Source organism: Suricata suricatta, chromosome 6, assembly GCF_006229205.1.
Source record: "Suricata suricatta isolate VVHF042 chromosome 6, meerkat_22Aug2017_6uvM2_HiC, whole genome shotgun sequence".
In the NCBI taxonomy this organism is placed as follows: domain Eukaryota; kingdom Metazoa; phylum Chordata; class Mammalia; order Carnivora; family Herpestidae; genus Suricata; species Suricata suricatta.
This window is the reverse complement of record NC_043705.1, coordinates 103,287,201-103,304,321: the sequence shown is the minus strand read 5'-3', so window position 1 is coordinate 103,304,321 and position 17,121 is coordinate 103,287,201. Positions and strand designations below refer to the sequence as shown.

General features: G+C 41.0%; 1 protein-coding gene across 2 annotated transcripts in view; it reads right to left on the bottom strand.

The window, feature by feature from the left end:
• The window catches only part of GEMIN5 (gem nuclear organelle associated protein 5), a 41,015-nt gene that overhangs the window by 11,002 nt on the left and 12,892 nt on the right, over positions 1 to 17,121 (bottom strand). The window contains exons 10-21 of one of the 2 annotated variants that reach the window (XM_029942965.1): positions 16,762 to 16,844; positions 14,944 to 15,080; positions 13,048 to 13,121; positions 12,198 to 12,379; positions 9,000 to 9,139; positions 7,905 to 8,076; positions 4,916 to 5,143; positions 3,807 to 3,920; positions 3,241 to 3,363; positions 1,867 to 1,965; positions 1,315 to 1,452; positions 246 to 393 (exon numbers count right to left, since the gene is read on the bottom strand). In XM_029942965.1, coding sequence (XP_029798825.1) covers positions 246 to 393; positions 1,315 to 1,452; positions 1,867 to 1,965; positions 3,241 to 3,363; positions 3,807 to 3,920; positions 4,916 to 5,143; positions 7,905 to 8,076; positions 9,000 to 9,139; positions 12,198 to 12,379; positions 13,048 to 13,121; positions 14,944 to 15,080; positions 16,762 to 16,844 — 1,638 coding nt within the window. The remainder of the gene's footprint in view (positions 1 to 245; positions 394 to 1,314; positions 1,453 to 1,866; positions 1,966 to 3,240; positions 3,364 to 3,806; positions 3,921 to 4,915; positions 5,144 to 7,904; positions 8,077 to 8,999; positions 9,140 to 12,197; positions 12,380 to 13,047; positions 13,122 to 14,943; positions 15,081 to 16,761; positions 16,845 to 17,121) is intronic. The other variant, XM_029942966.1, reaches the window with a different exon arrangement.

The following is a 17,121-nucleotide window of genomic DNA, read 5'->3' as shown; positions in this document are numbered from 1 at the left end:
TTGTGCAACTTTAGGGATAAAGAAATTCTGAAAAAGATCAGTGGCAAACACGGACAGAAGTTAACATTGGCTAAGTACAGGCAGTGGGTACGCTGGTGTTCGTTAAGCTCGTGTACGTATATTTCTGTATGTCTGAGATGTTTAATTACAACAAAGGTTAATGCTGGTTGTAAGGAAGCAGCGCTGTTGAGCAGATTAATTTCACGTTATGTCCAACTAGGGTTCAGCCGCAGGGTCATACAAACCTGTAGAAATGGTTTGACTTGAGCAGCTCTACAGCTTCATATACTTTGTGGATAGAAAGTAGGTGAGAGGCAGCCTTGACATACTGGTCTTGAAAACACAGTTGTTTGGCAAAAGCTTCCACGGCCCACAGCCACACATGGTAGCCAGCTTAAAAAAAAAAAAGGTGATTGAAGAAAAAGTAGGTGTAAGGAAACAAAATCTACATTTGGGTTGAAAATGCCTTGGTTTTAGTCACTGCGTTAAGGAGAATATTTAGGTACTCTGAATTCAGCTCCCATCACAGATCATCTGCTTCATTTACCCTCTCTGTACCCATATTTTGAAACATAAATTCTTTTTTTTTGATTGTCTAACACATACAAAATAATGCAAAATTCAAAAGGCAAAAAAGAGTACGAAAGTCAGGACGGCGACTACCCTCGTTGGCGTGTGTGGGGACCGAGCGAGCAGGGGCACGAGGGAAGCTTCTTGGGCGCCACACTCTTGTGTGGGTGCTGGTTACAAGGGTGTGTTCAGGGTGTGTTGTCATGACCCACGTACGTCTGTGTGGGTGCTTTAAAGCACACTTGAAACCTGGGCACGGTATAAAAGCTTTCCTGGTGATTCTGGCATCCTCCCACCCAAACTCACCCAAATTACTTGGCCTAGAGACAGCCGTTATTGCTAGTTTCTTCTGAAACTTTTTTGAAATAGTATATAAAAACAAATGTAAGTGACAGAGGAGTAGATATTGTCACGTATCTACATCTTGATTCTTTTCACTTACTACGCTCTGGAGCTCCATTCCATATTAGAATGCAAAGAGCTGCCTCATTTTTTCGTAAGAGCTTCTACTATAGACGTCGGACATTTAGCCAGTCTCTTACTGATGGATAGAGAGGTTCCTGAGGTCTTTTGTTACTACAAACACTGCTGTAATGACAGTCCACGTATACTTGTCATTTTGCATGTGTGAGTAGTTAATTTCTAACACTCAGAACTGAGGAGTTCAAACTGTCCTGCAAGAGAGTGTTCACCTTTAGTGGACTTATCTTCAAGGTGACAGCACTTTTGCTGAGAAGAACATACCCACTGGTGCCATAGCCACAAGACTGTCCGTCAGCTCCCCCCTTTCCGCTGCGGTCTGAAGAACACCTTTGAGATCTCCTTTCCAAAACATGAGCTGGTGGAATAACTCAGGGTGGCCATTTTCCAAGTGACCCTTTCCTGTGTGGAGGAGAGAGAATGTTGGGAAGATGTTTCAGAAACCTCTGTCTGCACAGACTTCTAGAGAAAGAAAGGCAGGATGAAAACTGGGGAACAAATTCCTATAATATGTTGTTGCTGGCTGATGGGTGAGTCAGACCAATGTTCATGATGTGGCTTGAAGCCCACTCAGTCCCTTGTCCACCACTCACTTTCACTTATGCTCTGAGTGAACACTGTTTGTCTAGGTCCCATGAGAGACACAAAGGGTATATGGGAATATGCAGGTCAGGGAGCTCAAAACCTAGTTAGTTGAAATGTAAAACCAACCAGTATGATGCCACAGGATGGAGCCATAAAAGAGGTGTGAGGGAAGCATGAAGTGTTAGGGAAACATAAAGACAGACGGGGTTATGTGGACTGGACTTGCCTCACCTTCAACCTCAATCATTCTGTATAAAGCAGTCCTGTCTGTGAAAAGCCCCAGGTGAAATCTTTCCTCAAGATCAGCAGACACATCCTCATTTAGCTCTGCTAATTCAAAACGACAAGAAAATGAGGTTACTGTTTTCTGTCTAATTACTTCCAAACGTATGTCCCGAATACCCATTTCACACAGTGAAGAGAAGTCCTGTGCCCTTGTTCACCCTAACAGAGACCCCTGCTGGCTTACTAGGGTAGCAAAATATGAAAACGCCGAGTTCGTTAAGTTCAGCCTTGGCAAAATCCAGTGAGACAGTTTGGTTTGCAGTTTGCTCAAACAGAGAAGGGGAGGAGGTAAAAGAGGATACAAAAAGACAACCCCAGGGGGGCCTGGGTGGCTCGATTTGAGTGTCTGACTCTTAATTTCGGCTCAGGTCATGGTCTCATGGTTGAGATTGAGCCCCTCATTGGTGCTGCTGAGTGTGGAGCCTGCTTGGGATTCTCTCTCTCCTCTCTCTGCCCCTCCCCCACCTAAAAAATAAAGGCCAACCCCAAATCCAACAAGAAATGTCCTTAACATTCACTAGGATCCACCACAAAGGGATTCAGTAATCATTCTGTTTTTTAAAAAGTCAAATGAGTAACTTTCCAGTAAAGTTAATAATGTAAAGCTATATGATTAAGTGCGTAAGTTACAGGAAGTCATGATAGAGTCCCAAAAGAGGCTTATGTATGTAAGAAGAGCATAAAATATTTCCGGAGAGAGACAAAAACCTGATAACAGTGTGGTCTTGAGGGGCAAGGTGAGGTGTGGGTGTTGGGCTGGGATGGAGATTTACATTCAATTTGAATTTCTGAATTTCATTTTATCATGTGTATCTATTTTCAACATGTAAAATTCAAAAAAATATAGCTGCTCAAATATCAAAATAATGGCCATTACATGAGAGCTTTGCAAAAGTAAAATAAAAAAATCTTCTGTAACAAAAACTTCCATCAAAATCCAAAAAAAGGAACTGCCATATTATGGGTATATTTCCAATAACCAAGTACTCTGTTTTCTAACTGAAGATACTGTTTCCCTGGGGGGAAAATAGTTGAAGGGGCTGATTCCTGCTGAGATATTTAAGCCATCATACCAATCCCGGCACATAGATGGTTGGTGACAACTGGATTTAGAACAAATAAATCAGAGCACTACATCTCAAAGGCACTGGGGAGCTGGGTTGTGGGGTCCGGGGGCATGGAAGGTTAGAAAAGAATTTAAAAATATAAACAATTTTAGACATTTTTTGCTCATTCATTCAACAAAATATACAAGCAAACGCCTCTTGTGTGCTACTTCCCAGAAGACTATGGATGGGCCAAGGAAGTGTATTTTTGTACCTTTGGAGTGTTTTGCCGTTGCTAATACCAAACAGTCTTGATGAAGCTCCTCTTTAGACCTGTGGTCCAGGCTGGTGGTCAGTGGGAGCATGGAACGAGCTTTTCGCTTCTTGGTTATGGATTCTGAAATGCAGTAAAAATACAGATGGTCTGAAGAAGAGCCGGTCAGAAGCATAAAACTGGATGGCCATTGTGTGATTGTGACCTACTGGGGGGATACTGCTGGTCATCAGAAAATCTGCAACTTATGAAGAAGCTTTCAGGTTAAGTTAGCTGGGGGCTAACACACAAAGAACGTGTCCCTGTGAACACCTGTGAAGCGTTACCAACAGTTGCACAATGACACTTCATCATGAGAACATTAAAAAAATGTTTAAAATTGTTTAAGGTTAAAAATGTTTAAAAGCATGACCCAAAACTGAAATAATCAAAAACATTTAAAACCTAAGAAACAAACAAAAATCTTATCAACAAACCAAAAATAGAAACCAAACATCTCTGACTTTTCAGTGGCATGTAATATTTGAGGATGCTTTAACAAAATATTTTAATCGTTAGATACCAACCTGACTTCTCTTTAGGTGACTCCTTTTTCAGTACAGTGACTTTGTTATTAACAGTGATTTTTGACTTTTCAGAGCCTACAGAAACCGGAGTGCAGGTAACTGGTTCTCTAGAAGCTATATCATAGGGAATAAAGAAAAAAAACGTTTGCAGAAGAACAGTATAGAATCTAGTTCTTTTTAATAATTAAGAACTATACCAGGCCTAATAGTGTGACTTTATGTATTCCATAATGAGATAAGATCCTTTTGAAAGGAAAGTTGGGTAGTCTCCCTTTTCCCACCTCACAAAATTTCTAAGTAAGTTTATTACTTACAACTTTAATCTCAGGAGAAACTAAGTTTCTAGCCCCTACAACTTTACACCCTGGGCCCAGGAGTTCTAAAACCTTGCTCAGATGACAAAAGTCTTACATGTTTAGATGACAAAGTACTAATTGCATATATTTAATTACACAAACAAGGAACAACTTTATTAATAGAAATTATTAAGGGTATGTGATATGAAATCACAGTCCTGAGCACACACAATCATGAACTTTGAAAAAAAGCCCAACAGCTGATCTACAAGGAGTAAAGAACATTTTGTACAACCATTTTGTGATATAAAAGTATTTTGATGAGCCTAAAAAAATAAATCCATTAAGGCTTTAGCTCTTTATTTTCCTAAACTTTTCCCAGGGTGGCGGTAGTGTCTAGGTCAGACACTGGTAAGGGACGGTGGTTTCTTTCGATAACTGTGGCTATTTCATATTGTGAAAACTTTTCCCGTGTCCGTTTCTATGGATACACTGCCCTGGTTTCTCTTTGCCCCACAGTCATATCCTGCCCAAGTTGGTGAGAAGTTTTCTCTAAAGACCTTCACTATTTTGATCCCAATCTTCTACCAGATCCACGTTACCACTTCAAAGGGGTTTAGAGGCTTGAAACCACCTTTTAAGAAACTAGTGGAGTTCCCAGCGGCACCAAAGATACGACCTAAGTTACAGAGATGGAGCAATACATAGGTCAGAGGCAGAGACATTTCAAACTACGTAAAGGCCTGGCTTAGTTTCCTCGTCATGACCATCAAGTCCTAGAGAGTCCAGGAAACACAGGATGTGGCCACATACCCACTGAGGCGATGCCGCTGGGGAGCTCGGGCTCACGGGCTTCCTCCTCACCCTCCTGGTCCGACACGCCGTTCTCAACAGGTCCCGAGCTCTCCCTGATGCTCTCGTCTTCATTCCCGTCATACACTTCCTGCTTTACAGGAGCTCTCGAGATGGGCTTTTTCTTCTTTTTGGGCTTTGGCTTAGGTTGAGAGAGCCTTTTTTTCTCTAATTCAATACTTTTCTTACCTAGAGGTATCACAATTAAGACAAAGATAGACTGATGTATATATTCTTGGTTAAAAGCACTGTAGGAGATAATCTCCAAAACCTCCTCACTCTTCTTTTTAATAGCATTCTCTCCTCTTCCCTTCCTTCCGCATGAAGTTTTAGTGGTATGGCATGAAAAAATTAACCATACGAAACCCTTTTAGGATTTCTTTAAATCATGAACATGATGCCCAGTTATCCTTGAATACTTACGGTGTGTATCCTCCACACAGGGACACTCTCCCACATTTCCACAACACAACCAAGAAAGCCAGGAAATTAACATCGATGCGTTAGAACTGTCTATTCCACAGACTAGAATCAAGTTCTACCAGTTGTACCAAGAATGTCCTTTATAGCAAAAGGAATCAATCCAGGATTATATCGTGAACTTGCTTGTCACGTCTCTCTGGTTTCCTTCAGTATGGGGCAGGCTTGTTTAACTTTCATGACTTAAAATTTTTGAAGATTACAGGGCTGTTATTTTGTTGATTCCCCCACCGCCTGATGTCTGCCATGATTAGATTTAGGTTTTGCATTTGGGGCTGGAATACACAGGAGTGATGCTGTCAGTGCAACGCAGTGGGTAGCACACAGTTCCTACTTGTGTCACTATTTGTTTACTTCCGTCACTTAATTAAGGTGCGGGTCTTGCAGGTTTCTCCCAGAAAACTTATTTTCCCTTTGTATTACAAATACTTGTATACACTAAGTATTTGTGTCCACTAGTTTTAGTATCCACTGATGTTTCTTGACAAAAACCTGTTACCAAGATGATGACCAAATGGTAATTTTCTAATTCCATCATTCATTCTACACTCATTAGTTGGCATTCTACTATCAAGAAGAGCTTCTGTTTCTCCCATTTGGACCTTCATTTTCCCCCCAATACGGACTCATGGATTCCTTTTTTTTTTTTTTTTTGAGTTCATGTATTTATTTTTAGAGAGCAACAATGAGCAGGGGAGAGGCAGAGAGTGAGAGATTCCCAAGCAGGCTGTGCACTGTCAGCGCAGAGCCTGAGTGGTGCTCCAGCTCATGAGCTGTGAGATCATGACCTGAGCCAAAATCATGAGTTGGATGCTTAACTGACAGCCACGCAGGTGCCCCCATTTTGTTTTAATACATTACTACTTATTTATTTTTGAAGTTTTAAGGCATTTATCCCTTGCTTTTCAAGTTGTCTTTATTTAGGTATAGTTTAACACAATATACCCACTTTTTAATACTTTAATGAGTTTTGGCAGATGTATAGTCATGTAACTCACCACTGTGAATAAAATATTTCCATTATCTCATTTCCTCATGCCTCTTTGCAGTAAGATGCACCCCCTTCCTGAGTCCCAGGCAAGGGGACAGTCTGCTGTCAGTATAGGTTTGCTTTTATGGAGTTTCCTATTTTAGAAACTTGTATTTCCACTGTATATTAGAATGATACAGCATGTAGTCTTCTGTGCCTCGTGTCTTCTGCTCAGTGTAACATTTTTTTGGGATTCACTCATTTTATTATGTTTATCAACAGTTACTTTCTTTTTATTGCTGAGTAGAATTCCATTGTAGGGATGGATATACCACAGTTTATTTACTGTGGGTTGTTTCTGGTTTGTGTTCATTACAGATAAAGCTGTCATAAGCATTTTTTTTTTTTTTACAAAGCATCATGTGGACAGATCATTTCATTTATTTGGGCACATTTTTAGTTGTGTAATATATTCTGTCTAGTGTTCTAGCTGGTTATGGCAGGTGGCAAGTCTGGTACCAGTTAATCTTTGATAGCCAGGGAGCTCTCCTGTTTATTATTATTATTATTATTATTATTATTATCACAAGATCATCGTTATTTTATTTAATGGTTTCACCATTTGGAGATGTAAGGCTAAAACAGAACTGGGGCGCCTGGGTGGCTTAGTCGGTTAAGCATGCAGACTCCTGGTTTAAGCTCAGGTCGTGATCCCCTGCATTGGGTTGAGCTGCCAGAGCAGAGCCTGCATGGGATTCTCTGCCCCTTCCCACCCATTCTCAAAAGAAACTGAACTAAGACTTAATGCAGAATAAAGGGGGTTAAGGCATTCACAGATGTCGGACGGGAAACCGGTCCTTGGTTTCTTACTACCAAGATTTCCCATGGACTGAAGGCTGTGTACTCCATTAGAACGGAGAAGTGGCTGTGGGGGAGCCAGTGTGCAGGAGGCCGTGGCTCAGGTCCAGGACAGCAGGCTGGGAAGAAGGCACATAAGTACATTCACCAAAAACACTTGCTTTCCAGTCTCTAGGATACGGATGATTTCCTCAGACAAGTCCTGTTCATTATTTTCAAGTTCTGACGGTCCCAGATTTGGTTAGTAGGAGCCCCTGCAAGCTGGCTTCCTTGTCCTCTTGACAGATCTCAGTTCTTTGGACATTTCCTTCCTTTGTGGCATCAGATGATGTGCCAGGCTCATCTTGTATTTTTCCTACCCCAACTTGGAATTAGCCATCTCGCCAAGAAGCCCGGGTTGGTGTCTTTTAACAGAGAATGCTATCTAGAAACCAAGATGTGGGCTAGGTCTACTCATCACTGTTTGGATGTTGTCCTTAGGCCCCTCATGGCTGCTTGCCTTGATTAGGAAGGCAACCCGTGCCATACTGTCGCTGCCACCCTACATGAATGTCCTCTTTGCTTGGCCCTGATCAACTCAACTACTGAGGAAGTGAGAAGGGGAATTAGGGAAGCATTTATGGGCGCCCGGTTCTGACTGACCTTGTGGAGGCCGAGAATGCTCTTGCATGGTAGTGAGCCATTTGTACACACAGAAGTCGTCCGCCCCCGAGTAGATGCAGTCTGGGTCCAGGGGGGACCATGCCACACAAAGCAGTCGGCCTCGATGTCCTCGGAAGTTGCACAGAGGCTCTTCTCGGAGCACGTCCCACACCTAAAACCAAAGGTCACGTGATGGCATGATGTTTGGTTATTCTATTGCTTTGGGGGACAGGTATAAACTTAAAAACATTAAAAAAAATCTGTGTACTCTTATTTCCTCTTAGGTGTTCAAATTTCAGAAATGGAATTTCCTGTGGGAGGCTTATGTACTCTGGGATGCAGAGACATTCTTATGGGTATGATTCTGAGTGGTTCTAACGGTGCCCTGTGGATTTCACGGTACTGAGCCAGTATTCTGAGAATTCTGATATCATGAGAATTCTAATTCAGAACTCACACCTGCATGTGTAGTGCAAGCTTATGGTTCTAACTTCTCACAGGTAATTCTTTTGCCTCATTTCTGGGCAAATGATCAATTTGTACAGATAGCTTTGTACAGATAGCTCAATTATAACTCAACAGAGACAGACATCCATCACAGAGGTTAGTAGCTCTCTAGTTCCTAATGTCTGTTCTGGTTCTGGTGTCTGAAAGTCCTAGCTCATAGCTCTGGCTTGGCATCTCATCTTTATTTTTTCCAACCTGCAGATTTCTGACTTACCAATTAATATTAAAAAAAATTGTTCATGATTTATAGCTATTTCTGTGTTTAAAACAGGAGCAAGTACTTCTCTCATCAATTTAGCCCATCTTATGAGAGTAAGAATGAAATCTTAAAAAAATCTTAGAACTTAGCTAGTTCCCTATCAATACTTTGCCTCTCATCTAAGTAAAAAACAAAAAACAAACAAAAAAACCCCCCAGTCTTAGCCTGCCAAGCGGCCAGGTATGTTGAATGCCTTCTAGAGCTCATAATATCCCTTTCTGTCGAAGATAATGGTGAGAAAAAGAACATATACAACTGGGGGAAAACAGGAAAGAGTTCAAATTAGAGCATGTAGTGAAGAGCCCACAGAATCAGGGACACAATAGTACCTGCGCTGTACCATCGTAGGAGGCAGATACCAGCCTTCCGTCATGATGCGGGCTCCAGGCCACACTGGTAATCTTGGCTGTGTGCCCCAACAGGGTCCGGTAGGGCTCTGTAATGGTCACTGGAGATTCAGGATTGCTCTCTAAGAGACAAGAGGAAGATGTCATTTCTACCAACAACAACAACAAAAAGACCCTGAGGAAGGTATTATTGTGGAACAGTCAAGATTTTGCCATATCCCACATGCTTTCTAGATGACTTTTAGCAGGGATGTTATTTATTGGTTAAGACTGTGGGCAGGTCCATAGTGCCTGGCACATGGATTTACGGCAGTGTTAGCTGTCAGTTTGTCTTTTCAAGAGCCATCAAAGTGAAAATAATACCTTTTGCATGTGATACCAAGGAGGATGTATCATCACTTTTATGGTAGCTAAAGATATATAATCTGAATCTAATTATAAGAAAATACCAGATTGAGGGAACATCTACAAAATAACAAGGCGGTATTCTTCAAAGACTAAAAACAAAAAGGCCGTAGGGCGCCTGGGTGGTTCAGTTGGTTAAGCATCTGACTCTTGATTTTGGCTCAGGTCATGATCTCACAGCTCCTGAGACCAAGCCTCGCATTGGGCTCTGCACCTAGGTGGCTCGAATGAGCATCCACCTCTTCATTTCGGCTCAAGTCGTGGTCTCATGGTTGTGAGACTGAGCCCCTCCTTGGGCTCCATGCTGAGTGCAGAGCCTGCTTGGGATTCCTTCTCTCTCTCTCTGCCCCTCCCTTGTTCACCCATGTGCTATCTCTCAAAAATAAACTTTAAAAATAAAAAGGGGCTGAGAAACTGTTCCAGATATAAAGAACGTTATTGGATCAGTCAACAAAACTGGAATATGGATGATAGATTAAATGCTGTATATTGTTAAATTAACTGAAGCTGAAAATGGAATTGTGGATTGTTAAGGGAATATCCTTATTCTTACAAAATACACAAATATGAAGGGGTATGGGGAGCACGACACAGTCAACACAAAGGATTTGGGAGAAGTTTGTACACAGACACCCACACAGAGAACGAAGCAGCAGTTACCCTTTCAGCCAGAACTGCCATTTTCCAGTAATTTGTCACAAGGACCAACACAGAGGGAAAGAGGAGAGGTATTCGCTACATGTTCCCTACGCCTCTCAGAAAACGTGGAGTTGTTCCGTAGGCCACATACATGTGAATCTACACGAAGAGTGATACTGTGGACATCAAGGGAATGGCACTGCTCAAAAAGGAAGGCCCCAGACACGTTCCCGCGGCAAAGCCGGAAGGTTCTACAGTGCTTCCCCGCATGCTGTTGGCACAGTCGTGACCAAACAAGGACAGGGTTCTTGCCAACTGATCAGATTAAGCACTCGAAGAGCCAAGATAGCTTCCTAAAGCGTGAAGGAAAATGATCAGGAAAAGGAGGAAACCAATGGAAAAGGTCCTTGGATTCAACTGGAGCGCCAGCCTGCCGCTCCCAGAGAAGCACGCTTTGTGAGGACGGGCCGGAAGGGGCCTGAGCTGCCCAAGCCGTGCCCTGTGAATCCGCAGCGCGGAAAATGTGGAAAATAAAAGACCTCAAGGCTGTAAAAACGTTTCCCTTTACTGAGCAGGAGTGTGGTGTTCTCTCCCTGAAAGAAATCTTTACAGCAAAACAAAACGAAACCAAAACAAATAAGCAAATACAACAAAATGGTAATAGCTGTTGGTCTGAATGGGAGTATGAGTCTTCCCCGTATTTCTCTTGCATTTTTCTTGTAAGTCTAAAAGTGATACTGATTTTGGTCAATTTTGTTTCCTTTCCTGTTATTCAGTAGACAGAAAATAAAAAAACAAAGATATTAGTGTTAAAGTAGACAAAGATCTGCACTGCTCTGAAGAATTAAGTTAATGCCTTCTGCTGAAGTGGATGCTTAATTTGGAGTCCTGATGATAATGCTAAGGACCAGGATAAACTTTCTGACAGACCATGCTCCTTAGTTACACACTGTCTGCTACTTATGGGAAAATCTGTCTACACTTCAATAGTTTTTCCACATTGCTTTTAACTTGAGAGAGCCACTGCTAGAATCAAATTTTTTTGGTTACAGATAAGGATTCTCAAAAAACTATTAGAAATTATAGAGAAAATTAAAATGTCAACTATTTTCACTATGGCTGACAGCACATACTTGGCACTTCTCTGGAAACAGCATAGTGTCAGATTATAATTTCTTCATGTTAGGAAAAAAGTAATCATGTTTTTTTCATATTAAAAAAGGGGGCTCTTCTAACCTGTTAAGGTTCTTGTGGGCGTTGAGGGGGTTCAGAGACTCCTTAAGGAGTAAATCATGGAAATGTGAAAAAGATCAACCTGCCAAGCAGAATAGTACTTACCAGAACACACAGGTTCTACAATCAGCATGGGCTTGAATGTAGACTCCCTCCCACACTAGCTAGGGAACTTTAAGAAGTTAAGCTAACTTCTCTGGGCCTCAATTTAAATATCAGAAAAATGAGGGTGACCCAATCTACCTCACAGGACTGTGAGGATTATTAGGTAGTCAAATGTGGGAATGGGATGTGTGAGTAAAATACTCAAACACTTGAGGGAAGGGGTATAAACTGGTACAATCTTTGTGAAGCCACTTAGCAATAACAATACTTAATTATCATTTATTTTTATATTAAAAGATTCAAAAAAACTTTTTTTTGAGAGAGAGAGACAGAGAGAGAGAGCGAGCGCATGGGCAAGGGAGGGGCAGAGAAAGAGGGAGACACAGAATCGGAAGCAGGCTCCAGGCTCTGAGCTGTCGGCACAGAGCCCGATGTGGGCACAAACCCATGAATCGTGATCTCATGACCTGAGCTGAAGTTGGAGGTTTAACTGACTGAGCCACCCAGGTGCCCCAGCAATAAAAATACTTTTAAAGAACTGGAGAAAACATTCAGCAAACTAATCATGCTGGTTATGACTGAGTGATGTGATTATGGGAGGAACTTCATTTTTTAAGTTCACCTTCTTGTCATGCTTGAAATTTCTGCCTTATTAAGAATGAATATATTACTTTTGAAAGGAGAAAAAAAACAATGAGAATAACATTTTAATACCAAAAAATAAGTAAAAAGGGACCAAACTTGGAATGCAGAGTAGCTGAACACCTATGGCCCTAGGATGTAAGGAAGCAAAGTTACCTATGACAGTCTTCAGGTTGTGCACATAGATGACCGCATTGTTTGACCCAGAGGCCATCAGATAGCTCAGCTCCGGCTGACTGCCGTGCTCATGATGCCAGCTAATGGTATTCACAAGCTTGTGATGCTGCTGGATGGTACATATCAGTTTCAGGTTGGGAACCTGAAATATTTCTATTGATCTGGAATAACAAAGACAGGAGACAAGAAAGATGGATGGTCAAATTACAATCCAGTGCAAATAGGCATTGCCCTCATTCCATCACTCAACTAAAGGTGACTGGAATAGGAGAACCCTCTCTATCACTGCAAAGGTCACTCTCTTACATAGAGCCAAATACAAAAGGTTGTTCTTTTAAACAAGTGTACTCAGCTTTAAAACAATCCCAGCAATCTCTGGGCAGCAGTTGTGTTTATTAGGTTCTTGTAATAAATGGCGCTTTGGAGAAGCTAAAGGAAGAGTTAATGAGCCAATGGCTAAACTAGGACTATGTAACTAGGATCAACATTGGAAAGAGCATGGTGAGTCTAAAAACCATTTCTTCCCAGGCTCACTATAAAAAATGAAGGAAATTTTGCACGTTTCAGTGCAGACCAACATTTTGAGAAGCATAAAACAGCCAAAACACTGAATGGGCAAACATTTCTTTGGACTGAAAATACCCAACTTATTTTACATTCTCAAAAATACAGAGAGCTTCTAGATCATTCAACGATATCAAGGACAGATCAGAATATCATATTCAAGTCGGCTACCCTAACATTGTAGATGGCATTAGTCAGCTTTTGATCAAACGTATGTGCAAAGTTTCCTGAATTTGTTTTTCTTTTTTAAGAAATAAATACATACCCATCTTCGTTGCCAAGGGCCATGATTTTGCCATCTGCTTTCCAGCTGACCTCTGTGTGTACAGGTAATTTGTACTAGAAAGCAAAACAAACCAATCTTGACTAAAAGCACTGTTCTTCTCTCTGCATACCTTACAAATCAACGATGACAGCATGAGAAAAAAAATTCCTAGTTTAAAATGTTCTACTTTTACAACTTGTACATAATCTACATAATTAGCCAAAGAGTTACTAGATCAAATATTCTAGTTGTAATTTCCTTAACTGGGACAAAAAAGACCAGCTAGTAAATACCCAATGTCTACAGTGTCCAACTTTGTAAAATAAACTTTATTAAAATGATTTTCATCCCATAACAGAGAATGTAGCATGTCTATTTTGATAACATGGGGATCATGTCTCCTTAACAAGATAAATATATGCACACATATACATGTCTATAAGTCTACACACACACACATGCACATACATACGTGTCCTTATTTTCTTCCCAGTTCTACTTATTTCCTATTTATTTATTTATTTTTCATAACTCTGTTGGTCTTTCCCCAAGGCTGACCGGGCCCTCTTGTTTTCTTACTTGTCCCTTTAGACTACCTCATATATCCCCACAGCTTTATCAGCTACTGTTCATGTGAAGGAATGCCAAATTTCTTTTTCTTTCTTTCTTTCTTTCTTTCTTTCTTTCTTTCTTTCTTTCTTTCTCTTTCTTTCTTTCTTTCTCTTTCTTTCTTTCTCTCTCTCTCTCTCTCTCTCGCTCTCGCTCTCGCTCTCGCTCTTTCTTCCTTCCTTCCTTTCTTTCCTTTCTTCCTTTCCTTCCTTCCTTCCTTCCTTCCTTTCTTTCTTTTTAACATTTTAAGTAATCTCTACACCCAATGTGGGGCTTGAAGCCACAACCCCAAAATCAAGAGCTGCACAGTCCACTGACCGAGCCAGCCAGGTGAATGGCCCTCCTTGTATGCATATTCAACTGACAGAAGACTAAAAGCTTACTAGGAATAGGAATTTTGCTTCTTTTATTCATTGCTGAATGTGAATATTGAGATGACATTTAATGAAGAAATATAGTCGATAAAAATAATTCATTTATGATTGAATGCTAGCCATTCAAAAGTAATAAGCAACAATAAAAATACTCATTTGAAAGAGTAAGGAACTCTCAACATATTTCACTTCAACAGACAGTTCTGACATACACTGATAAAATGGTAAGGCAAAAGTGACTCAATGTGGATATCTGGGTCAAGGATAAAAGGGAATTATTTATGTTATTTTGTGTAAATCTGTAATTATTTCACTAAAAAAACAGAAAATTAAGATGGTTGGGGCGCCTGGGTGGCTGAGTCGGCTGAGCATCCGGCTTCGGCTTAGGTCATGATCTCATGGTTCGTGGGTTCAAGCCCCGTGTCAGGCTGCTTCAGATTCTATATCTCCCTCTCTCTCTGACCCTTCCCGGCTCACACTGTCTCTCTCTCTTTCTCAAAACTAAATAAAATATTAGAAAAAAAATTAAGATGGCAATTCTGTCTTGAGCAAAATACCTTACAGCCACACTTGGCCACCATCTTATAGTTATCTTTACGTCACTCACACTCTGGAGGAAGTAGCTGGCCTGAAAAGGATGCTTTATATCCAAGATCAAAAAGTTTTTCATAAAACACCATGGCAATTGAGACAAAGCTGTGTATGTGTGTGTGCGCATATGTGTGTGGTTAAGTTCCTTGCTTTACTCAGGGGATAAAGACTTACATTATGTGTTATAAATGACAAATTCAACGAAGCTTTTAAGAACAGAAATCTGAGTGAGCATAATGGATATCTCTAATGGCATTTATTATGCAAGATGGGAAACCAAGAAGATGTGGAGACTCAGAGAAGGTTTTACACAAGAACTCACTTTGATTGAATTGGTGTCCCTGATTAGTTTGTTGATGTCATAGGCCTCTCCACTAAGCTTCCAGGGATTATGCTGCAAGACAATCCCTTCTCCTCCACAGCTGTATAAAGTAAGGGAAGGTCTGTCTCCTTCTCCTCCTGTAGGAGATAAGAAAAGAAAGCTTATCATTTTTGCATTCCACCAGCTTAACTATTGGTTGCTATAGTAGAAGTGTAACATACTAGGAGTTGTTTTAAATGAATTATATTAATACATTGGAATAAAATCACTGTTCTTTGCATATGAAAATAGTTGTTGGGAGAAGTAAAAAGAAACTAATTCTACAGTAATATTTATAATGTAGCAGATTGCTTTAAACATTCTTCTGCCATTCAAAGAGTACAGGTGCCAAAGCTGGGGTCAAAAAGCATGTTCTCAACGTTTATGAGAATTTGCCTTTTCTTTCAGAAATGAGCACTCTACTTTTTGGGCATCTAAAAAAATTTTTTAATGCTTTATTTATTTTTGAGAGACAGGGAGAGACATCATGATTGAGCTGGGGAGCGGGGAGGGTCAGAGAGAGAGGGAGACACAGAATCGGAGGTAGGCTCCAGGTTCTGAGCTGTCAGCACAGAGCCCGATGCGGGGCTCAAATCCACAACAGCAAGATCATGACCTGAGCCGAAGCCAGACGCTCAACAGACTGAGCCACCCAGGCGCCCCTACTCTTTGGGCATTTAAATATATGGAGCTGCAGGGCTTCCTATGACTAACTATAAGGAGCTGTCCTCAAAGCAAGGATTTCTTTGGTATTATACCAATCTTCTTGTTGACTTTTAAAAAGCAAACAGTGGTTCTTGTGGGCTTCTGTGAGGGCAAGTTTTATTTTCACCACTGCTAGAACTATGCCTGGTACAAATCAAGAATCCAATAGTTGTTGAATGAAGGAAGGAATGAACTACAACTGCGGGGCTGCTTGAGTTCTCATGACTCACATTATCCTCTCCATGTAGTGCAATTACTATGGAAATGGACTGATGTTTCATTATATAGCTGGTTAAGAAAAGTTAACCAAAGACATCTGCTGAATACACTGATTTTTAAAAATTTACTTATTTTGAAAGAGAGCGAGCAAGCGAGTGAGCATGTGCACGCACGAGTAGGGAAGGGACAGAGAAAGGAGAGAGAATCCCAGGCAGGTTCTGTACTGTCAGTGATGAGATCAATGTGGGGCTTGATCCCATGAACTGTGAGGTCATGATGTGAGTTGAAATTAAGAGTCGGATGCTGGACCAACTGAGCCATCCAGGCACCCCATGTGTACACTTATTTTAAAAGATACTCTGAAAGACCTATCTCTTTAGGAATAAGAAAGAGAGGGCTGAGCGGCCAAAAGGGGGAAAGGGTCAGAATACAGTAAAGACAAGAGGAGATCATTTCAGGAATTCTAGGTTTGCTGTGACAATAGGTGAAAACAGATGATTGTTCCCCATTAATGTAGTCAAATAACATTCTAATTCCGATAAAAAGTGACACCAAATTTTGGTGAAAAAATATTAGCCTGGGTACCAGGGGCCAACGTTAGACATCTACATGCACAATGGAAAAAATTCAGCTTGAAGAGACCAACTAATGCTTTAGTGTTTGGAGATGCTTATTATGGGTGAATGATCTCTAACACCTGCTTTGACTATCCCTGTGGACCCGTGGGGACACAGCAGTCTGCCTGAGCAGTCATGGCACTAGAATGTTTATGGCTTTCCAGCCTGAGCATCTTACAATTAAATTGAAAAAAAGAGAATACTTTCATGTTTACTAGAGAATGGCTCAGATACTTACCGAGTGAAATGGGGGGCAGTGGTGGCCCCCAGGCTAAAGTGTACACAGTCTTCTTATGATATGTGCTAGAAATCTGTGGAGGTCTGGAAGGAAGAGGGATTACAAAGAAAGATTTAAACAGAAGGCACAGTGGAAAACAGATCCATCTTTTTCTTTCTTTTTTTTTTTTAATAGTTTATTGTAAAATTGGTTTCCATATAACACCCAGTGCTCTTCCCCACAAGTGCCCTCCTCCATCACCACCACCTCTTTCCCCCCTCCCCCTTCAACCCTCGGTTCATTTTCAGCATATAATAGTCTCTCAAGTTTTGCATCCCTCTCTTTCCCCAACTCTCTTTCCCTCTTCCCCTCCCCTGGTCC